Here is a 23,853-nt window from a genome sequence, read left to right on the forward strand (position 1 = left end):
AAGCGTCCTTGAATCTGTTGGGGTGCAGCCTCCTCCCCAAAAGTCTGTCTCCTCCTGAGTAGCCCGTGCCCCCCTCTCCTCTCCTCCCGCCTGGAAGGGATGTTTTGGTGCCTCCCAAGAGGGTCAGGGAGGCAGTGGCTCAGTGCCTAAGACGCTGAGCTTGTCGATCAGAGAGGTCGGCAGTTCGGCGGTTCGAATCCCTGGTGCCGCGTAACGGAGGGAGCTCCCATGACTTTTCCCAGCTTCTTTCCCAGTTGGAAAGCCTGTTAAAAAAATGCAAGTCGAAAAATAGGGACCACCTTTGGTGGGAAGGGAACGGCGTTCCACGCGCCTTCGGGAGTTGAGTCATGCCGGCCACATGACCACGGAGACGTCTTCGGAGAGCGCCGGCTCTTGGGCTTTGAAACGGAGATGAGCACCGCCCCCTAGAGTCGGGAACGGCTAGCACAGATGTGCGAGGGGAACCTTTCTCTTTAAGAGGGTCATCTCCAGTTTTCTCACTCTTTGGTGGGGGAGGGGCTGCCTTCCGAAGTCGGGGTGCGGGCTGCTCTGCCCACGGGCAGCCTTGGACCTCCCACCCGCTCTGCCTGGGCCTGCCGGCTTTGAGGAGGAATGCAAAGAACGCCCGACAAGTCGGAGCCAACGCTGGAGGATGAGCTGTCCCCGTCCTTCCTTTGGGCGGAGGGATCCGCGGGGATCCCCCCCAGCTTCTCTCCCCCCCCCCATTGCAGGGCTTCCTCCCTCTTTCCTCCCCCGGATGGTGCCCCTGTTCACCCTAGATGTTGTTTTGTGGGGCTTCGGCACAAGGACGGAGGGGGGGGTGGGGAGATTTCTGAGTAGGGGACGAAAAAGAGGGATGCTGCAGATTTTGGGGATCCCCAGTGTGGGGATTCTTTTTATTAAAAAATATGTTTTTTTCTCATTCAAATGCATTCACAAATATACATTCTTATAAGTGCTCTTTTTATCTATTAAGCATGAATGTTTATCACTAACTTCTTACAAAATACAGTTTGGGTCACTTTCTTGCCCCCACCTGTCTCCATTTTATTCTGCAACAACTTTGCTCCTTCCGTCTTCTCAACCTTCCTTCTCTGCCTTCTTCTTTCCTCCTCTTTTCTTCTTCCCCTCTCTTTTCCCCACTCCTCCTCTCTTCTCCTTCTTCCCCTCTCTCCTACTCTTCCTTCTTCCTTCCTTCCTTCCTTCCTTCCTTCCTTCCTTCCTTCCTTCCTCTGCTTTACCCTTCCTTCCTTCCTTTCCCTCCTCACTTCTTCTTCCCCTCTCTTTCCCCCACTCCTCTCTTCTCATCTTTCTTACCCTCTCTCCTACTCTTCCTTCTTCCTTCCTTCCTTCCTTCCTTCCTTCCTTCCTTCCTCTGCTTTACCCTTTCTTCCTTTCCCTCCTCTTTTCTCCTTCCCCTCTCTTTCTCCCACTCCTCCTCTCTTCTCCTCCTCCTTCCCCTCGCTCCTACTCTTACTTCTCCTTCCTTCCTTCCTTCCTTCCTTCCTTCCTTCCTTTCCCTCCTCTTTTCTACTTCCCTCTCTTTCCCCCACTCCTCCTCTCTTCTCCTCTTTCTTACCCTCTCCTACTCTTACTTCTTCTTTCCTTCCTTCCTTCTTTCCTTCCTTCCTTCTTTCCTTCCTTCCTTCTTTCCTCTGCTTTACCCTTTCTTCCTTTCCCTCCTCATTTCTTCTTCCCCTCTCTTTCCCCCACTCCTCCTCTCTTCTCCTCCTCCTTCCCCTCTCTCCTACTCTTACTTCTCCTTCCTTCCTTTCCCTCCTCTTTTCTTCTTCCCCTCTCTTTCCCCCACTCCTCCTCTCTTCTCCTCCTTCTTACCCTCTCTCCTACTCTTCCTTCTTCCTTCCTTTCCTTCCTCCCCCCCCCCTTTCCGTTGTTCCCTTTGCTCATTTTCCTTCTCTGATGGGTTCTCGGGGTGGCGTTTCAGCGATCCCAACTTGATATTTACTTAAAAAAAATAATTTTCTCTGTAACCTTTTACTTCCCAGTATTAAATCCACTTGTGCCGTCTTTTTAAATTTGTATACTTGTATTTTAATACTTTCCTATTTCCCCCCCACCCCCACCCCTTCTCCCAGTGTGTGGATTCTTTCACCCCTCCCCTGTCCGGAGGAGTTGCCCTCTGCCACCTGTGTGCCTACTGGGTGGGGCAGCTGCGATTATCAGGAATGGGCTGTGCCCTTTGCCCCAGCTGTTTGGGCAGGGCTGGGTGAACCCCTTTTCTCCTCTTGCCCTGCCCTTCCAAGGAATGCAGCACTGGGAGGGGGGGCAGAGGGACCCCAACTCAATCCCCTTCCTCAGAAAGGAGGCCTTGCAGAGAGATGAAAGCAGGAAGGGTGAATTGTATGTGTGTGTGGGGGGGGGTCCCATTGCTCTCCCCAGCTGGGGTCAGAGGTGGGATCCTACCAGTTTGGCCCAGTTGAGCCGAACCGGTAGTGATTTGGTGGCCTGGGTCCCTAAGAACTGGCAGCAACCTAGGCCTGCCACGCCCTCGAACTGGTTCTCCTACAGGGCCGCCATTTTTATTTTTGGTTCAGTGGATGCGCGAAGCAATTGTAATTGCCCAAATTTAATTCCCCCCCCCCCATTTTTAAACATTTTGTGCATGCACTGACCTATTTTTGTGCAAATACGCATCCACGCGTGCAAATGTTTTGTGCACACTGAGCCGGCAGTAATGCCGGGAGCAACCCACCGCTGGCTGGGGTGGGTACGGCCCAATCTGGTGGAACTGAGGGGCAGGGAGGTTTTCTTGGGAGAATACCTCATTCAAAGTAGTTGTCAAACTGGAATTGGTCCGATGCGATGCTTTCTGCGGCCGTCACGTCGCGGGCCCTCCAAGGTCAGGAGCAGTAGATCTTGATCATCTTGTTTGTGTCTGGTCAGGAACATTTCAATTACTATTCGGTGGACGCGGCCCTGGGACACCTGGTTTTCTCGCTCAAGTACGACGTGATTGGGGACCAGGAGCATCTGCGCCTGCTCCTGCGGTAAGAGCAGGGGTACCTCCTGGGGGTGGGGGTGGCCCCCCTTTCTCTCTCCCCCCCTCCCTGGCCGCTTGGCCCTGACTCTCCTCTTCCTCCCCTCCCCCCTCCGTCGCAGCACCAAGAGCCGGTCCTATCACGACGTCATCCCCATTTCCTGCCTGACCGAATTCCCCAACGTGATCCAGATGGCCAAGGCAAGTTCTGGGCAGGGCTGGGCTGGGAGGCCTTCGGGTGGGGGTCACCCATTTCCAGTGGTGGGTTCTGGATCCCGGTGCAATCGGTACGGTGCAACGGGGCCCGGCGTGCGTACTTACCGCCTGCGACACTCCACGATGCCTCCATGACGCTCCATCTGCTCGGCGGAGTATGCTCTGTGCTCATGCGTGGAAGCGCCAAAGAGCTCAAATACCAGTAAAGAGTGCGGGTGGGCGGGTGGGCCCTCCGGAGCACCGTACCGGAACGGTACCCGGTGCTCCCGGCAGGCACCAGGATGCCCGTACCAGGGCGTACCGTTTGTAACCCACCACTGCCCCTTTCTCTTTTCCCATAAGAGAACCAGCTCAGCCACGGGTTTGGCGCTTCCTCCCGGCAGCTGACCCCAGCGACGTTCGCTGCAGATTGCCGTGTGAGGTTGCCGCAGAGGAGGGTGCGAGGGCAGAGGGAGGTGTGAAAGAGAGGTGGGTTCCTACCAATTCGGACCGGAGTAGGTAGTAATTCAGCCTGCCACGCCCCCAAACCGGTTCTATCGGCAGCGCCCTAGGTGCCGCCACCTTGTTTTTTGCTTCTGCGCATGCGCAGGGTTTTTTTGTACTGCACATGTGTGCATTGCGCGCATCAAGCGGGTGTGAGAAGCAAACCGGCAGTAGCAGCAGCCGGAGCCCACCCCTGGGCGTGCCGGTCACAAAAAACTCAAGGAGAGAAAAGATATAATTGCCACAAAAATAGGAGAAAGAAAAAGAAGAAGTGAGGGGAAACTGGGAAAAGAAAGAAAAGAATTGAAACTGGGATTTTAGGGAGCCCGAGAGAAATCGGTTCAAAAAGGAAGAAAGAGGGGGGGGGAGTTATATTAGTAGACTAAAGAGAACAGTAGTAAGATTGTTATTGTTACGTAACTAATTAAGAAATAAAGAAATGATCGTAGATTGTGAATGGTAGAAAAATTTTGAAAGAAATGCTCTCTGTGCTTAAATTAAATTAGAGGATGCATGCTGTTTATAGCAAAATATACCAATGGAGAAAATAAGAACGTAAAATTTGGTGTAACTTTGAAGAGGCAATTAAAGATAATAGAATAGAATAGAATAGAATAGAATAGAATAGAATAGAATAGAATAGAAAATAGGGATTGGAAAGGAATGGAATAGAAAATATGGAATGGAAAATATGGAATGGAATGGAATGGAATGGAATGGAATGGAATAGAATAGAATAGAATAGAATAGAATATAAAATATGGAATGGAATGGAATAGAGTAGAATATAAAATATGGAGTGGAATGGAATGGAATAGAATAGAATATAAAATATGGAATGGAATAGAATAGAATAGGAAATATGGAATGGAATGGAATAGAATACAATAGAATAGAATACAATAGAAAATAGGGAATGGAAAGGAATGGAATAGAAATATGGAATGGAATGGAATGGAATAGAATAGAATAGAATAGAATATAAAATATGGAATGTAATGGAATAGAATAGAAAATATGGGATGGAATGAATAGAATAGAATAGGATAGGATAGAATAACAGAGTTGGAAGGGACCTTGGAGGTCTTCTAGTCCAACCCCCTGCTTAGGCAGGAAACCCTACGCCACTTCAGACAAATGGTTATCCAACATCTTCTTAAAGACTTCCAGTGTTAGAGCATATTATTTATGTCTTAAGAAAAAAATAACTATAAAGATAGAAAAATAATGGGAGATAATCATTTGGTGGAAAGTGAAAACGAAACTGTGATGTAAAAAAGGACTATGTAATTGAGAGGATGTAAAATAAAAGACTCGGGACAATTCTTGCTTTCTATAATATATATAATTTGTATTTTTGTTTTAAAAAAACCTTGAATGGGAAAAGAAAAAGAAAAACTTAAAGGAGAGGGGTTTTTTTGGGGGAGATGATCTCCCCCCCCTGTGTAGAAGGGGGAGGGGGGTCAGGTGTGTATTCACACGGCCACTTCCCTCCTTGCCCCCCCCCCTGCAGCTGGTCTGTGAAGATGTGAACTTGGACCGTTTCTACCCCGTCCTGTATCCCAAGGTAAGAGCGTGAATTGAACTTGGAGGGAGGGGGGAATGTCCTGATGGAAAAGCCCCTTCCCCACCGCCCAAGCCCCTCCCGGTCTCTCCAGAAACCCCCCCCCCCGCCTCTGCTTTGCCCCCCTCCCCAGGCCTCCCGCTTGATCGTCACCTTCGACGAACACGTCATCAGCAATAACTTCAAATTTGGGGTGATTTACCAGAAATTGGGCCAGGTGAGTTCTGCGCCTTGTAGCCGGAGGGAGCAGGTGAGGCTGTCAGGGCGAGGAGCCTTTGGCCAGGATGGGGGGAAGGGAATAGAGATTGGGGGGGGGTCCGGGCACAGTGCAGAGAACCCCCCCCCTGTGGTTTCTCTTGAAGCGCGGCTGCCCTTCCAGCTGGGCCGTTGAGGGGAAAAGCTTGCCAAATAAGAGATGCCAACGTCCTCCTCCCTCCCATCGCTTCTTCACCAAAAGGCTTCAGCTGCTTGTGTGCCAGGGAGGCAGTGCCATCTGCGGCCTCCAGCTGGGGAGGGTGTCTGCCCTTCCTTTCCCTCCCCCCACCCCGCTCCCGTCCGCGATGCAGCTGGCCTCGGCTAGACGGGGTGCCCTGCGTTGCCGCATACCTCCGGAGATCCGGCAGGATGCTTGCTGTGGGCAGAGGCAACCTTTGAGCCTGAGCCAGACCTCCCCCTGTGCCCCCCCACCCTCGGCTGCCTGGGCATGCCACCGCCCCCCTCCCCACTCCTTCCCTGCAGACGTCGGAAGAGGAGCTATTCAGCAACATGGAGGAGAGCCCGGCCTTTCTGGAATTCCTTGAGTTTTTGGGCGAGAAGGTGCAGCTGCAGGATTTCAAAGGGTGAGTGTGGCAGAGGGGGCAGTGTGTGTGTGTGTGTATGTGTGTGTGTGTAGCTGCTCCCTCCCCCCACAGCAAATCCCCCAGGGAGGCTTTCTTTTATTTTTATATATACTGTATATAAGTGGGACCTCGCCAAGATATTCTCAATCTTACACTGGAAAAGACCCAAATACACCAAGACCTGCATACCTGTACCCATGAAAATCTATGAAAACATACATACATACATACATACATACATACATACATACATACTATACATACATACATACATACATACATACATACATACATGTTATATACATATATAAACAATCCATTTTCCATTAACCAGTGTGTCATCTGGGTACAAATATTTTGTGCCAACCTTAAAATATACAATCTTATTCATTATTTAATCCTATCTTGGCTTAATTTTCCAATACCTTAAGTATCTAATATTATAACAGCCCCACTGTAATTTATTTAACTCTGTTAATTATATTAAATGCTAATGCATTTTCTATACTTTATTTTATTTTAATTTTTTAATAAACATACTTATCATCTTTGCCACATTTCTACATCTTTACATATCTATTATACTCCTTCTATCCATACACATACACCTTTATATTATATCTCTATCTATCTATCTATCTCTATCTATCTATCTATCTATCTATCTATCTATCTATCTATCTATCTATCTCTGTCTCTATCTATCTATCTATCTATCTATCTATCTATCTATCTATCTATCATCTATCTCTGTCTCTATCTATCTCTATCTATCTCTATCTCTATCTATCTATCTCTATTTATCTATCTATCTCTATCTATCTATCTCTATCTATCTATCTATCTATCTATCTCTATTTATATCTATCTATCTATCTATCTATCTATCTATCTATCTATCTATATCTATATCTATCTATCTATCCGTCCATTTTTACGTATTTTTCATCTACTCTTATTAATTCCATACAATACATCTCATATCCTTCTATGTACATATATTTCTCTTATATTTCTTATTCCGTACTATTTTATATACAATCTATCTTACATTTCCCCCCCACTTGTTCATTCCGCCGTTTTGTGTTTATTTTCTATACTTTAGATAACTTCTTTTATTATTAATTCTTATGTCTATTCTCTAACCACGGGTAAAAAGATTCCCAAATTGTGAAATAATCAGCTTGTTCTTGTTCTTTGATTGCCAGTGTCAATCTGTTCATTTCTGAACATTCTAATATTTTCCTAATCACCTTCTCCTCTGTAGGAATCTCTTCGCTTTTCAAATTTGGTGCAAATACAATCCTAGTTGCTGTTATAAAATGAATAATCAAATATACATTATCTTTACTATGATTTTCTGGTAAAATCCCCAGCAAAAATATTTCAGGTTTTAAGGCAATATATTGTTGTATCATCTTTTCCAGCCACATATGTATTTTAGGCCAATATTTTTTTGCTTCTGCGCAGGTCCACCACATATGATAGTACGAACCCAATGTCTAGTGGCCTTTCCAACATTTAGCTGATTTGTCTAAACAATTTTTTTATTTTTATTTTTGCTTTCGTGGTGTGGAGACAGTAACTTGGTCCTTAACACCAAAAGACCAAGGAGCTTATAGCGGACTACAGAAAGCATAGATCAGACATTCAGCCCTTGCTTATCAATGGAGACCAAGCGGAGCAAATGGCCAGTTTTAAGTTTCTGGGTGTCGTCATAAAAAGAGGACCTGACCTGAGACACTCACATTGCAGCCCAGGTCAAAAGGGCCCAGCAGAAATTATACTACCTGAGACATCTCGGGAAACAACAAATTAACGAAAAACGGCTGGTGACCTTCTACCGCTGCACCATAGAGAGTATTTTAACTTACTGCCCCTGTTTATAGTTTGCCAATTGCGCAGTGACAGATAGGACAGTGCTCCAGAGGGTCAATGTCATTGCCCAGAGGATCATGGGTTGCCCCTCTCCCCTCTTTGGAAGAGCTCGATAGCTCCCGCTGCCTTAAGAAAGCTCAAAACATCCTTAAAGATCCATCTCATCCTGGGCATCCCTTTTTTAAAAAAAACTATTATGACCATCTGGCAGCCGGTACAGGACAATAAAAACAAGGACAAATAGATTGAAAAACAGTTTCTAACTATATAATGGCAGTAACTATATTGAATTCTGCGGTATAGTGCAATATTAATGTAATATCAGGGGTTTTCAGTTTCGATTATATAGCATGCGAAGGAAGTGTCTTTGGGTTTTTATTTATATATATATATGTGTTTTCTGAGGTTTTCGCAGGTGTTTGTATGTATGTCTTTGGTTGTTCGGGTTTTCTCCCGCGTAGAATTGTCGTGAAGTATCTTCACGACGTTTCGATGAAGTCTCATTCATCATCTTCAGGCTGGTGCTTCCGGCTTGGTGCTTCCAGGAGCAATGTGAGATCTCAGCCGGTTCCTCCTTTTAACTGCCAGTGGGGGTTTGTGCTGATTGGGTGGGAGCTTGGCTGCATTCTGATTGGGTGGAGGTGTATTCTGATTGGTAGGGGGCTTGGCTGTGCTCTGATTGGATGGGGGCGTGTTCTGTTTGGGTGGGGGCCTGGTTGTGCTTGTGTTAGTCTGAGTTGCAGAGGGATTTGAGCTGGTGAGCTGCTTTACTGTTGTTTGGCTTCGCGTTTGTGGTCGTGCCACATCTCCGTGGTGGGCATCAGTTTGCTTAATGTATGGATCGGAGGGGTTTAAAGTGGCTAATAATACAGCTGTGGTCTGGCTTCTGGTTTGTGGTCCGGCTTCTGGTTTGTGGTCATTATCGGTGTGGGTTTGGGCTCCCAAAGACAAAATAGAGTTAGAAAATCAAGGAGTATATGAAATCCCATGCACCACCTGCACCACCACATACATCGGACAAACCAACAGAAGAATAAAGGCATGCATTGAAGAAGACAAAAACTCAGTCAGAAAGGAGGAACCAACTTCTTCCCTGGTCCAACACCTCAAAGCCACAGGACATGATACAGACTTTAAAAAGACCAGAACTATTGCCAAAATTGAACACTTTAACAACAGAATAATCAGAGAAGCTATTGAGATAGAAAAACGACCACACAGCATGAATAAACGAGATGATACCTCCCGCCTACCAGCCATTTGGAAACCCGCCCTCACTGACAAATGAGTCCCTAACACAAAGAATGATACCAGACCCACACTCACGAAAACCACACAGGATGTCTCTATCACACATCCACGCAAAAAGCAAGCCCAAACCCCACACCGATAATGACCACAAACCAGAAGCCGGACCACAAACCAGAAGCCAGACCACAGCTGCATTATTAGCCACTTTAAACCCCTCCGATCCATACATTAAGCAAACTGATGCCCACCACGGAGATGTGGCACGACCACAAACGCGAAGCCAAACAACAGTAAAGCAGCTCACCAGCTCAAATCCCTCTGCAACTCAGACTAACACAAGCACAACCAGGCCCCCACCCAAACAGAACACGCCCCCATCCAATCAGAGCACAGCCAAGCCCCCTACCAATCAGAATACACCTCCACCCAATCAGAATGCAGCCAAGCTCCCACCCAATCAGCACAAACCCCCACTGGCAGTTAAAAGGAGGAACCGGCTGAGATCTCACATTGCTCCTGGAAGCACCAAGCCGGAAGCACCAAGCCAGAAGCACCAGCCTGAAGATGATGAATGAGACTTAATCGAAACGTCGTGAAGATACTTCCAATTCTACGCGGGAGAAAACCCGAACAACCAAAGACATACATACATACATACATACATACATACATACATACATACATACATATGTATTTGTGTTACAACCCCTGGTATGCCTAAATATGGGAGGAAGGTCACTACTCCCTCTTTCTGTCCTTCGGCTTATCACAGAAGACCATGTAGGCATGGTCTGCATTTATTTATCAGTACAAATACAACATATATATATATATATACACACACACACATACATACACACACAAATAATACAAACAGTACATATACAACTGAATACAAAAAAAGAAAGACCAAAGGAAAAGGGAAAAAAACCACATATTACAGTGCAGATACGCAATATATTCCAATTGTGCCCTTATCCCTCCTCCCCCCCCCAAAAAAACAACAGATATTCTTGCGTAGGTTTATTCCCTTTGCCTTCCAACAACGCTGATTTTATAAAATCCCCCCATATTTCATTTTATTCATTCATTTATTTGTACAGTTATAATGTACACTGAAGGTGGCATTTAATCTTGTTGTACGAGGTGCAGTGACAATAAAGTGAAGTATATAGTAAACTAAAACTAAACTAAACTGCAACTACAACTAAACAAAAACAACAACTAAAAACTGAACCAAACCCAAACCCAAAATAAACCAAACCCCAAACTAAAACTAAAAACTAAACCAAACCCAAAACCCAAAACCCAAAACTAAAACTAAAAACAAAAACAAAAGCTAAAAGCTAAAAGCTAAAAGCTAAAAACTAAAAACTAAACCAAACCCCAAACTAAAACTAAAACTAAACCAAACCCAAAACTAAAAACAAAACTAAAACTAAAACTAAAACTAAAGCTAAAACTAAAAACAAAACTAAAAGCTAAAAGCTAAAAGCTAAAAGCTAAAAGCTAAAAGCTAAAAACCAAACCAAACCCCAAACTAAAACTAAAACTAAACCAAACCCAAAACTAAAAACTAAACCAAACCCAAAACTAAAACTAAAAGCTAAAAGCTAAAAACTAAAAGCTAAAAACTAAACCAAACCCAAAACTAAAACTAAAACTAAAACTAAAACTAAAAACAAAACTAAAAGCTAAAAGCTAAAAGCTAAAAACTAAACCAAACCCAAAACTAAAACTAAAACTAAAACTAAAACTAAAAACAAAACTAAAAGCTAAAAGCTAAAAACTAAACCAAACCCAAAACTAAAACTAAAACTAAACCAAACCCAAAACTAAAAACTAAACCAAACCCAAACCCCAAACTAAAACCAAAACTAAAAACAAAACTAAAAACTAAAACCTAAGCCAAAACCAAAACAAAAAACTAAACCTACAACTGAAACTAAAACTAAAACTAAAACTCTGGGGCCTGCACAGGTTCCGGGGCGGCCTGGACGTGACCCACGGCCAGACGGGGACCGAGTCCGTCTACTGCAACTTTCGAAACAACGAGATCATGTTCCACGTCTCCACCAAGCTGCCCTACACCGAAGGGGATGCGCAGCAGGTAAGGGGGAGGGAACCTCCTTCCTCGCCTCCACGCCACAGAATAGCCGGTGAGGCTGACCCTCTTCTCCCCCGCCTCTCCCGCCCTCCCCCCAGCTCCAGCGGAAGCGCCACATCGGCAACGACATCGTGGCCATCGTCTTCCAGGACGAGAACACTCCCTTCGTGCCGGATATGATCGCCTCCAATTTCCTCCACGCCTACGTGGTAGTGCAGGCCGAGAATGCCTGTTCGGATAAGACCCTCTACAAGGTGACCCGGGCAGATTGCAGGAGGCAGGGCTGGGTGGGGAGGAGGGAGCCGCTCAATGAGGTCCCCAGGTCGGGCCGCGAGGGAGCAGCCCCCTAGTGCCAATGCCAGAGCCTCGCCCTGTCCCCTTTAGGTCTCGGTCACTGCCCGGGACGACGTCCCCTTTTTCGGGCCACCGCTGCCCAACCCAGCCGTTTTCCAGAAGGTGAGTGCGTCTCCTCTTGTTGATACAACTTATTGTAGATGTTTTCAATTATTTTTCTCTCTTTTTTTTCATTTTAAATGTTGTATATACCCTTCTTCATCTGCCAATTGACTTATCCTTTTTTTTTCTCTTTCCTTTTTCATCTTGTAAGCCAGCCAACGGTCCTGGTTTATTTGCATTTTCTTTCTTATGTATAAAAAAGTTTTTATTTTTAGACAGACATCAACAAACAAAACATAAAACCATCTTCAATTACATACAGTGTGTCGATTGGTTACACGGTTTTTGTGCATCCTTATTATCACATAATTATCCAATCAAATATATATGTCTACATTATTATCATTGTACATCATTTATTTGACTATAACTATTATTCCTTCGTTTTAAGCGAGATATTCTAGGCATTGGATTCATTTATATTACATATAACAATTCATTACAGCATCTTAAATCTATTTGTTTGCATTTTCAAAAAAGTTGTCTTGTGCCGATTTTATTTGATTTGCCGAGTCCTCGTTTTCTGTCGGGCTCCATTTCTGTTTTTGTAGCTCCATCATATTTTTTTAACTTTTTATTTTATTTTGGGGGTCTCCTCTTGTGGGCATCCAAGGTGGGCAGGCTGCAGCACCGTGCAATATCCCTCCCTCTGGGTGGGCAGGCAATGCTCCCCAGCTGGGTCTGGGGGCTGCCACAGGACAGTCAGGCGCTGGCCTCATGCGACAGGCAGAATCCTGGGCTAAAGAGCCGAGGTGGCGCAGTGCTACAGAGTTACTTCAGCTGACTGCTTGCTGCAGTTGAGCGGTTCGAATCTCGCCAGGCTCAAGGTTGACTCAGCCTTCCGTCCTTCCGAGGTGGGTAAAACGAGGACCCAGGTTGTTGGGGGACAAGAGGCTGACTCTGTAAACCGCTTAGAGAGGGCTGTGAAGCACTCTGAAGCGGTATATAAGTCTCAGTGCTATTGCTATTAAGAGCCATAGGGCCACAGTGGCTAGAATGCAGTATTGCAGGCTAATTCTGCCGACTGCCAGCAGTTCGATCCTGATTGGGCTCCAGGTTGGCTCAGTCTTCCATCTTTCCAAGGTGGGTAAAATGAGGACCCAAATTGTTAGGGGCAAGAGGCTGTCAACCACTTAGAGAGGGCTGTAAAGCACTGTGAAGCGGTATATAAGTCCAAGTGTTATTCCTATTAAGAGCCCTGGGCCATAGTGGCTAGAATGCAGCATTGCAGGCTAACTCTGCTGACTGCCAGCAGTTCGATCCCGACCGGCTCAAGGTTGGCTCAGCCTTCCATCCTTCCGGGGTGGGTAAAACGAGGACCCAGATTGTTGGGGGGCAAGAGGCTGACTCTGTCAACCGCTTAGAGAGGGCTGTAAAAACACTGTGAAACGGTATATAAGTCTACGGGCTATTGCTAAATCTTAGCCGGGAGGGGGCGGGTGTTCGCCCAGCCAAACCAACCCTTTAAAACACTCCCCCCGCTACTCTCCCTGCAGGGGCCGGACTTCCAGGCCTTCCTTTTGACCAAGCTGATCAACGCCGAATACGCCTGCTACAAAGCAGAGAAGTTTGCCAAACTAGAAGTGAGTTTCCAGGAAATTGGGGGGGGGGGGCGGGAGAGGAGCCTCTCTGGCTGGCTCTTCTGCAAGTGGACGAGTGGGTGGGTGTCCCAGTACCTCCTCCATGCCTCCCCCCTTACCCAGCTTGTTGATCCTCCTACGGCCTCTGCAGCCGGCTCAACGGGGTGGTGGGTGGTTTCCCTTCTCGTGACAGGAGCGCACCCGGGCGGCTCTGCTGGAGACCCTCTACGAGGAGCTGCACCTCAACAGCCAGTCCATGATGGGTCTGGGGGCTGAGGAGGACAAGATGGAGAACGGCGGGGGAGGCAGCAGCAGCTTCTTCGAATCGTTCAAGGTGAGGGAGGGCAGCGCGGCCGGAGATGCTTTGGGTCATCCTGTGGGTTCGTGCCTTGATCTCCCACCGCCTTCGGCAGCCCCTCCTCAGCCCTTCGCTCCTTCCCTGGCCTACCTCCCTTTGCCCTCTTCGCAGGCAGTGGGAGCCGGACTGGTCCGCCATCTAAGTCCCTACTTGGAGGGGCAAGGTGGGTGGGGGAGAGCCCGGGGTGGGGCGAAGGGTGACTCAGGGTGGGCCGGCCTTCCCTTCCAGCGGGTGATTCGCAGCCGCAGCCAGTCGATGGACGCCATGGGTCTCAGCAGCAAGAGACAGAACACCGTCACCATCAGCCACAGCGGCAGCTTTGGTCACCAAAGCCCTGACATCGGCAAAGCCACGGGCCTAGTGAGTGCCCCCCCCCTCTGCCTTCAGTGCCCGCTTTCCCCCACTCCCCTTCACAGCCCCCCAAATCCTTCAGCGCCTCCTGGGGTAGCCTTAGTCTTTGCTTGGATCGCCGCCCCAATGGGGATGGCGTTGGATATTGGCAGGGTGGGCAGGGGAGGATGGAGGGTTCAGCAGACGGCCCACATCTCCCCCTGTTCTTCCCTGTTTGGTATGCAGTGCCCCAGAGTGGCCACTGGGTGGCAGCCTTGGCCCTGCATAGGAGCCTTGGCCGATGGGCAAAGAGTTGGCTGCCTAGAGGGGTGGGCGGGACCCTTGCTTGGGCAGGGCTTGGAAGGGAGGGGTGGTGGTCTTATGGGCTGAAGCCCTCCTTGCCTTGCTGGAAGCAGGTCCCCACGTGCCCTTTCTGATGGCTGACGGGCATTGGGCATCCCCAGGTTCTCTCCCTCACCGTCGCTGGCAGGAACTTATGAAGGGGGCCGTCTCCCGGCCTCCCCTGCTTCCTCCTTCTCCCCCAGGCTGGAGGATTTCTGGGGTGGAGGGCATCAGGTGGATGCCAGGGAACGTCTGGGTTGCTGTAACAAGAGGGGGCAGCGAGCGTGGCAGAGTCCCAGGAATTCCAGGCCCTCGTCTTGGGCATCGCTTCCGCTGCCCAACCCCAGCTTCTCCCTCCCCTCCAACCCCCATCACATCCCAGGCACAGCCCCAGCAGCTTCCTCTGCCTTCTCATGCCCTCTCCATGCCCGCTGGCTGCCTTGGCCCTTTCAGGGGAGGTTGGGCCCTTGGTGGATAATGACTGAGCGTCATTTTGTTCGCATGACTTCTTTTTCTTTCTCTCTCTCTCTCTCCCTCCCTTCCTCCTCCTTTGTCCTCCCCCCTTTCTCCCCCCTCTGTCCTCTTCACCCCTCCCCTTTTTCATGCTCTGCCTGCTTGCCAGTCATTGCTTGTGCCCGGAAAAACGTCAAGTAGATACGGACGTCGAGGCAGCGCGATAGGCATAGGAACCATTGAAGAGGTGGCTGAACTTTTTCCTCATTCTTTCTTTCTCTCTCTCTCTCTCTCTTTCTCTCTTTCTCTCTGTCTCTCTCTCTCCTCTGTTTTTTCTCTCTCTTCTTTCTCTCTCTCTTTTTCTTTCTTCTTTTTCTCTCTCTCTCTTTCCGTCTCCCTTCTTTCTTTCTCTTCTTTTTCTCTCTCTGTCTCTCTGTCTCTCTTCTTCCTTTCTCTCTCTCTCTCTCTTTGTCTTCTGTCCCTCTTTTTCTCTCTCTTTCTCTTTCTGTCTCCTTTCTTTCTCTCTTTCTCTCTTCTTTTTCTCTCTCTGTCTCTGTCTTCTTCCTTTCTCTCTCTGTCTCCTTTCTCTCTTTCTTTCTTCTCTTTCTCTCTCTGTCTCTCTTCTTTCTTTCTCTCTCCCCCCTCTCTCCCTCTCCCTCTCTCTTTCTTCTCTCTCTCTCTCTTTTCTCTCTCTGTCTTCTTTCTCTCTCTCTCTTCTTTCTCTCTCTTCTCGCTCTCTCTTCTTTCCTTTTCTCTCTCTTTCTTCTTTCTCTCTCTCTCTTCTTTCTCTCTCTTCTCGCTCTCTCTTCTTTCCTTTTCTCTCTCTTCTTTCTTTCTCTCTCTCTCTCTCTCTTTCTTTCTTCTTTTTCTTACTCTTTCCTTCCCATCCCCTTTCCTGCCCTATTGCATGCCCCACACCCCTCTCGTCTCCCGCTGAGGGGTGGGGGGGGGGGCATCTTTCCTAAGCCTGGGAAATTGCTTGTTAAGGCCTTTCCTTCTGCCAGTTTGCTTTGCGAGATGATTACAACCGTTTGCATTTGAAAGGAAGTAGTGGACCCTCTGGGCTTGTTTGTCCTTTTAGCCTTTCTTTCTCCCCATCCCCCACAGTCCTCCAGGGGTCTTGGACCCTCCTCCCTCCCCAGCACCTCTGGTTAAGCTGGCATCCCAAGGAAACAGGAATAGAAGACAGTTAGAGACTCATTTCAAAAGAGAGGCCTTTGCTATTGACCCCTTTTACGTCATACCTCAGTTGCATGCACGAACCGAGGGGGTTGTGGGTCTGTTAGAGGGGGGGTTGATTATTTCTGAACCCTTGAAGTCCCCTCCCACCTCCCCGCCCAGCCAGCCAAGCTGGGTCTCCCATCTTTTCAGATAGTTTCAAGGTCTCCCGTTTATCCCTCTGCAATGGGCAGCCTAGGACGCGGTAGCTCAGCGGCTAAGACGCTGAGCTTGTCCATCAGAGAGGTTCAGCAGTTCGGCGGTTCGAATCCCCCGCGCCGCGTAACGGAGGGAGCTCCCGTGACTTGTCCCAACGTCTGCCAGCCTAGCAGTTGGAAAGCACATTTTAAAAAATGCAAGTAGAAAAACAGGAACCCCCTTTGTTGGGAAGGGAACAGCGTTCCGTGCGCCTTCGGGAGCTGAGTCATGCCGGCTACCTGACCACGGAGACGTCTCCGGACAGCGCTGGCTCTTCGGGTTTGAAACGGAGATGAGCACCGCCCCCTAGAGTCTGGAGCGACTAGCACATATGTGAGAGGGGAAGCTTTATCTTTAATGGGGAGCCTTGTGTCCTCAGCTGGAAAATACGGTTGAGGGACGAACTCTCCTGGGAGACACAGAACATAACGTGCAAGGTTCAGGATTCGACAGCACGCTTCTTTCTTTCTTTACGCATGAACCAGACATGCATTTGTAGCAAATGGAGGAGCCTGCTGGGTGGGGAGGGTCAGGTTCCCCCACCCCACCCCCCACCCCCACCTCAGAATCATGTCCTTTTTCTCCTGCTCTCTCCATGGCTCGATTTGTCTTCCAGACCTCTTTTGGGGATCCTGGAGATTTCTTGTCATGCTGTAGGGTGTTTTTTTTTTAAAATGTTTGTAGAAAAAGAAAGATGGAGGCTTGGGAGGAAGAGAGAGACTCATCCCATTGGGGGGGGGGGGATTTCCTGGCTCACGCCTCCATTTTTCTAAACCTCCCCCCTCAGTGGTGAAATTCAATTTTCTTTTACTACTGGTTCTGTGCGCGTGGCTTGGTGGCTCTCTATTCCCTCCCCACTTCAGGAGAAAGGATACTGCAAAATCCCCATTCCCTCCCCACTCCTGGGGAAGGATACTGCAAAATCTCCATTCCCTCCGCACTCCAGGGGAAGGATACTGCAAAATCCCCATTCCCTCCCCACTCCTGGGGAAGGATACTGCAACATCCCCATTCCCTCCCCACTCCAGGGGAAGGATACTGCAACATCCCCATTCCCTCCCCACTCCTGGGGAAAGGATACTGCAACATCTCCATTCCCTCCTCACTCCAGGGGAAGGATACTGCAAAATCCCCATTCCCTCCCCACTCCTGGGGAAAGGATACTGCAACATCTCCATTCCCTCCTCACTCCAGGGGAAGGATACTGCAAAATCCCCATTCCCTCCCCACTCCAGGGGAAGGATACTGCAACATCCCCATTCCCTCCCCACTCCTGGGGAAAGGATACTGCAACATCTCCATTCCCTCCTCACTCCAGGGGAAGGATACTGCAAAATCCCCATTCCCTCCCCACTCCAGGGGAAGGATACTGCAACATCCCCATTCCCTCCCCACTCCTGGGGAAAGGATACTGCAACATCTCCATTCCCTCCTCACTCCAGGGGAAGGATACTGCAAAATCCCCATTCCCTCTCCACTCCAGGGGAAGGATACTGCAACATCCCCATTCCCTCCCCACTCCTGGGGAAAGGATACTGTAAAATCTCCATTCCCTCCCCACTCCTGGGGAAAGGATACTGTAAAATCTCCATTCCCTCCCCACTCCAGGGGAAGGATACTGCAAAATCTCCATTCCCTCCCCACTCCTGGGGAAGGATACTGCAAAATCTCCATTCCCTCCCCACTTCTGGGGAAGGATACTGCAAAATCCCCATTCCCACCCCACTCCAGGGGAAGGATACTGCAAAATCCCCATTCCCTCCCCACTCCTGGGGAAGGATACTGCAACATCCCCATTCCCTCCCCACTCCAGGGGAAGGATACTGCAACATCCCCATTCCCTCCCCACTCCTGGGGAAAGGATACTGCAACATCTCCATTCCCTCCTCACTCCAGGGGAAGGATACTGCAAAATCCCCATTCCCTCTCCACTCCAGGGGAAGGATACTGCAACATCCCCATTCCCTCCCCACTCCTGGGGAAAGGATACTGTAAAATCTCCATTCCCTCCCCACTCCAGGGGAAGGATACTGCAAAATCTCCATTCCCTCCCAACTCCTGGGGAAAGGATACTGCAACATCTCCATTCCCTCCTCACTCCAGGGGAAGGATACTGCAAAATCTCCATTCCCTCTCCACTCCAGGGGAAGGATACTGCAACATCCCCATTCCCTCCCCACTCCTGGGGAAAGGATACTGTAAAATCTCCATTCCCTCCCCACTCCTGGGGAAAGGATACTGTAAAATCTCCATTCCCTCCTCACTCCAGGGGAAGGATACTGCAACATCCCCATTCCCTCCCCACTCCTGGGGAAAGGATACTGTAAAATCTCCATTCCCTCCCCACTCCTGGGGAAAGGATACTGCAACATCTCCATTCCCTCCTCACTCCAGGGGAAGGATACTGCAAAATCCCCATTCCCTCTCCACTCCAGGGGAAGGATACTGCAACATCCCCATTCCCTCCCCACTCCTGGGGAAAGGATACTGTAAAATCTCCATTCCCTCCCCACTCCTGGGGAAAGGATACTGTAAAATCTCCATTCCCTCCCCACTCCATGGAGAAAGGATACTGCAAAATCCCCATTCCCTCCCAACTCCTGGGGAAAGGATACTGCAACATCTCCATTCCCTCCCCACTCCTGGGGAAGGATACTGCAACATCCCCATTCCCTCCCCACTCCAGGGGAAGGATACTGCAACATCCCCATTCCCTCCCCACTCCAGGGGAAGGATACTGCAAAATCCCCATTCCCTCCCCACTCCTGGAGAAAGGTTACTGCAAAATCCCCATTCCCTCCCTACTCCAGGGGAAGGATACTGCAACATCCCCATTCCCTCCCCACTCCAGGGGAAGGATACTGCAACATCCCCATTCCCTCCCCACTCCAGGGGAAGGATACTGCAAAATCCCCATTCCCTCCCCACTCCAGGGAAAGGATACTGCAAAATCCCCATTCCCTCCCTACTCCAGGGGAAGGATACTGCAAAATCTCCATTCCCTCCCCACTCCAGGGGAAGGATACTGCAAAATCCCCCATTCCCTCCGCACTCTTGGGCTAGCCAGAGGTGGTACTTGACAGTTCTCCGAACTACTAAAAATTCCGCTATTGGTTAACCAGAACCGCGTCAGAACCTGCTGAATTTCACCCCTGTTTCCCCCCTCCCACTCCCTACCCTGCCTCCCCCTTCTACCGGGGAATCCTCTCCAGGAAAAGCATTAAAACCTTGCCACGATGCAGCGGGATTATTATTTCGGGGTGGGAGGAGGTATGGTTTGCCCCAGTCCTGCTGTCTGTTTTGCAGATCCTGTTCTGGGGCATCGTAAGCACTTTTAGGTTGGCCTAAAAAAGATTTGGATGGATTGCCCCTGTGGGGTCTGGCCCAGAACACCCATAGCTATTCAGGGACCCCAGGCCGGTGCCGTTCCCAAGGGAGATGTTTAAGTTATTTGGAATATTTGGAATAAACACGGTTGAGACAACGGTGGTTAGCGCAGCTTCTTGTTCTTGAGTTGGGGGTGGCCTTTGTCACGACCTCCGCCCTCGGCTTGCTTGCCTGCTGGTCAGCTCTGGAGCAGGGTTTCCCAAGGCAGAGACCCCCCCCCCCACTTCCCAATTGTCTGGAGTGCTTCCCCCTCTTCTCCAATCTTTCTGCTTCATGCCACCTCACTTCTCCCCGTCTCTTGCAGTCCCTGATCGTGCCCGGAAAGAGCCCAACGCGAAAGAAATCGGGGCCGTTTGGTTCCCGCCGAAGCAGCGCCATCGGCATCGAGAACATCCAGGAAGTGCAGGAGAAAAGGTGGGGAAGATGCAGGCGGGTTGCCCCCCACCCCCCACCCCCATATTCCACCCACCCTGGATTTCTTGAGCCGTCCTGGGAGGCCACAATTGTACATCACGCTAAGCGCACTAAACCACAACGGAGGGAATCCTCAAAGTCACTGAGGCCCACTCAAATTCATTGCCTTCATGGCCCAACAGAGGTTGTTCCTTTCTGTTCTGACCGAGGCTTCCCAAAAACACGACGCCGACTCCTCGTCCCGATAAAACCCCTTTTATTTAAGTTAAAGGGAATTCCTCTCCAGCAAAGTCCCGGCCAACAGTCTTTCAAGAGATTTCACATCTATAGACTTTGATTAGGCTTGGAGAGCTGCCAGGCCGATATCTTCCAAACTCCATGCTGTAGCAGCAATGACTTGGCAAGAAGTCAGGAACAGATCTTCACCCTAAGGAATTGAACTCATTGTCTCCTGCAAACTCCACTCCCCTTTCACTCCTCTTTATTCCCTATGGGAGGGGCTATTCATTGTCCACCTGTGGCTTTACTCCCAAGTCGGCCCCTGTTCTTTAGCTGTTCCCTTCATCTGGCAACTCTGCACATGCACACATTGGGAACAGGCTCCAGCTGTTCTTCTGCCCCACTGATCTCCGACTCCGAAGGCAGCTGATAACTGTCGGACGGCCCTGGCCCCCTCTCTGCCTCCGACACAGAGCCCTCATCACAGCCTTCCCCAGACTCCAGGCCTGGCCCATGTTCCTCCCCAACCCTCCTCACTGTCTGAGTCTGCTGCCAGACCTGCTGGCGGGCCACAACACTTTCTGAGGCTGGGGAAGGACCTGCTCCCACACCAGCCTTCCTCTGCCCCAGCATTGATCAGGAAACCCCGGCTGTGTATCCCACAGGGAGAGCCCGACGGACAGTGTGAAGACGCCAGACGGCAGCCACCCCGGCCAGGAGCCCCGGTCCGAGGCCTCCTCCACTCAGAGCTCGCCAGAGATGCCCACCACCAAGAACAGGTGGGCATTGGGCAAAGGCACCCTGGCATCTCCTGGCTGAGTCCGGCCTTAGTTTGGACTCTCAGCAACCCCTTAAACCCCTGTTTCTCCAACCCCCTTGCAGGGCGGATGCCGTGATGCCAAAGCCAGAAGCCGGGCACGAATCGTCCCGCTCCTCCTCCAGTGCCAGCAGCTTTGGCAGCATGGTGGAGGATACCGAAGGCTGTCGAGATGACACGAGCAGGGTGAGGTGGCACGGGGGAGGAGGGGGCTTAAGGGAGAGGGGCTGAGGGCACAGAAGCCAGGAGGGGATTCAGAAGGAGGCCGAAAAGTGGCTTTTATAGATTCTCTTCTTGGCTTCTAGCCTCTTTGAAAGTAGACAAATTAAAAGCAGTAACGGGCCACAGTTTGCCCCAGGAAATCGGGGCTTGTTGTTCAGCTGAATGAAAGCCTCCCGGAGTATCTTAAGCAGTGGGCAGGGAGGCCATCTCTGCGGCCATTAAATGGAAATGGTTCAAGGATTCCACCCCTCTTTTCGACGTCCCCTGGCTTGACCCTGGTTCTCAGTTTCAACAACCCACTTAAAGAACTCCCTGATCCGAGGCTGGCCCTGCCCTAAACGGTGTGGACTAGGAACTTGGCGGAGGAACATTGGATTCTCGTTCGGTTTGGCTTGGGTGTCCCCTAATCCACCCTCCCCCTCTGCCTTCTCTGTCCCAGGAGAGCCCATTCCCCTCAACGCATTCCCACAAACGCGATTCCTTCATGTACAGCACGTGGCTGGACGACAGCACCAGCACCGCCAGTGGGGGCAGCTCTCCAGGTACCTCCCTGCCCCTCCCTGAGACCCACAAGGCTGCTCTGGAGGAATCGGCCTTCTTCCCCCCCCCATACACAAATGGGATGGATCCTCACCCCCCCCCCTGGTGCCCAACGTGGGGCCCTTTTGCTCCCAAGGGAGGGAGGAATGGTTTTAATCCAAGGTTGTCTTGTTTCCCCCTCCAGGCCCCTCGCGCTCCCCCCAGCCGGACCCCAGGAAACCCACGGACCCCCCTTGCCCAGAGATCCAGATCCAGCTGGAACACTCGGACGAGCAACCCCCACATCTGGTGAGGGGTCCACGAGGGATAGTGGAGGGAGGGCCTTTTCTTGAGAGGGGGTCTGTCGGGTAGGGAATTGGTACATGCAGCATCTCGATGGGAAGCAGCATTAATCCTCTTTTTGTCTTTTCCCCCCAGAGCTGTTAACCTCCCTCCTGTCTCATGGATGTGCCTCTTGAGCAGGTCAGACCTGGGGATCCCCCAGTATTTTCCCTGCCCCCCCACCTCCGAGCCTCTGGCCAACCCCTGTTAGGGGTGAAATTCAGCAGGTTCTGACCAGTTCTGGAGAACCGGTAGCAGAAATTTTGAGTAGTTGGGACAACTGGCAAATACCACCTCTGGCTGGTCCCAGAGAGGGGGGGGGGATGGAGATTTTGCAATATCCTTTCCCGAGGAGTGGGGAGGGAATGGAGATTTTACAGTGTCCTTCTCATGGAGTGTGGAGGGAATGGGGATTTTACAGTATCCTTCATGGAGATTGCAGTATCCTTCTCCTGAAGTGGGGTGGGAATGGAAATTTTGCAGTATCCTTCCTCTAGAGTATGGAGGGAATGGAGATTTTGCAGCATCCGTCCCGAGAAGTGGGGTGGGAATGGAGATTTTGCAATATCCTTTCTCCAGGAGTGGGGAGGGAATGGAGATTTTGCAGTATCCTTCCTCTGGAGTGGGGAGGGAATGGAGATTTTGCAGCATCCTTCCCCTGGAGTGGGGAGGGAATGGAGATTTTGCAGTATCCTTTCTCCAGGAGTAGGGAGGGAATGGAGATTTTACAGTATCCTTTCTCCAGGAGTGGGGAGGGAATGGAGATTTTACAGTATCCTTCCCCTGGAGTGGGGAGGGAATGGAGATTTTGCAGTATCCTTTCTCCAGGAGTAGGGAGGGAATGGAGATTTTACAGTATCCTTTCTCCAGGAGTGGGGAGGGAATGGGGATTTTGCAGTATCCTTCCCCTGGAGTGGGGAGGGAATGGAGATTTTGCAGTATCCTTTCTCCAGGAGTGGGGAGGGAATGGAGATTTTGCAGTATCCTTCCCCTGGAGTAGGGAGGGAATGGGGATTTTGCAGTATCCTTTCTCCAGGAGTAGGGAGGGAATGGAGATTTTACAGTATCCTTTCTCCAGGAGTGGGGAGGGAATGGAGATTTTACAGTATCCTTCCCCTGGAGTGGGGAGGGAATGGAGATTTTGCAGTATCCTTTCTCCAGGAGTAGGGAGGGAATGGAGATTTTACAGTATCCTTTCTCCAGGAGTGGGGAGGGAATGGGGATTTTGCAGTATCCTTCCCCTGGAGTGGGGAGGGAATGGAGATTTTGCAGTATCCTTTCTCCAGGAGTGGGGAGGGAATGGAGATTTTGCAGTATCCTTCCCCTGGAGTAGGGAGGGAATGGGGATTTTGCAGTATCCTTTCTCCAGGAGTAGGGAGGGAATGGAGATTTTACAGTATCCTTCCCCTGGAGTGGGGAGGGAATGGGGATTTTGCAGTATCCTTCCCCTGGAGTGGGGAGGGAATGGAGATTTTGCAGTATCCTTTCTCCAGGAGTGGGGAGGGAATTGAGATTTTGCAGTATCCTTCCGCTGGAGTAGGGAGGGAATGGGGATTTTGCAGTATCCTTCCCCTGGAGTGGGGAGGGAATGGAGATTTTGCAGTATCCTTTATCCAGGAGTGGGGAGGGAATGGGGATTTTGCAGTATCCTTTCTCCAGGAG

The 23,853-nt window shown here is 49.9% G+C and overlaps 1 protein-coding gene across 6 annotated transcripts in view; it reads left to right on the top strand.

Moving 5' to 3' along the window:
- The window catches only part of RAP1GAP (RAP1 GTPase activating protein), a 92,284-nt gene that overhangs the window by 17,856 nt on the left and 50,575 nt on the right, over positions 1-23,853 (top strand). For 2 of the 6 annotated variants that reach the window (XM_081954627.1, XM_081954622.1), the window contains exons 8-25: positions 2,905-3,008; positions 3,121-3,199; positions 5,211-5,264; positions 5,395-5,478; positions 6,000-6,100; positions 11,210-11,339; positions 11,435-11,590; positions 11,721-11,792; positions 13,289-13,375; positions 13,566-13,706; positions 13,959-14,090; positions 15,025-15,102; positions 19,963-20,072; positions 20,957-21,070; positions 21,174-21,294; positions 21,770-21,872; positions 22,055-22,158; positions 22,288-22,332. In XM_081954627.1, coding sequence (XP_081810753.1) covers positions 2,905-3,008; positions 3,121-3,199; positions 5,211-5,264; positions 5,395-5,478; positions 6,000-6,100; positions 11,210-11,339; positions 11,435-11,590; positions 11,721-11,792; positions 13,289-13,375; positions 13,566-13,706; positions 13,959-14,090; positions 15,025-15,102; positions 19,963-20,072; positions 20,957-21,070; positions 21,174-21,294; positions 21,770-21,872; positions 22,055-22,158; positions 22,288-22,296 — 1,779 coding nt within the window. In that variant the 3' untranslated portion in view covers positions 22,297-22,332. Of the gene's footprint in view, positions 1-2,904; positions 3,009-3,120; positions 3,200-5,210; positions 5,265-5,394; positions 5,479-5,999; positions 6,101-11,209; positions 11,340-11,434; positions 11,591-11,720; positions 11,793-13,288; positions 13,376-13,565; positions 13,707-13,958; positions 14,091-15,024; positions 15,103-19,962; positions 20,073-20,956; positions 21,071-21,173; positions 21,295-21,769; positions 21,873-22,054; positions 22,159-22,287; positions 22,334-23,853 lie in introns of all 6 variants that reach the window. The other 4 variants (XM_081954623.1, XM_081954624.1, XM_081954625.1 and 1 more) reach the window with 4 other exon arrangements.

The sequence above is a fragment of the Natrix helvetica genome, assembly GCF_964273705.1.
Source record: "Natrix helvetica genome assembly, chromosome: 5".
Lineage (NCBI taxonomy): Eukaryota > Metazoa > Chordata > Lepidosauria > Squamata > Natricidae > Natrix > Natrix helvetica.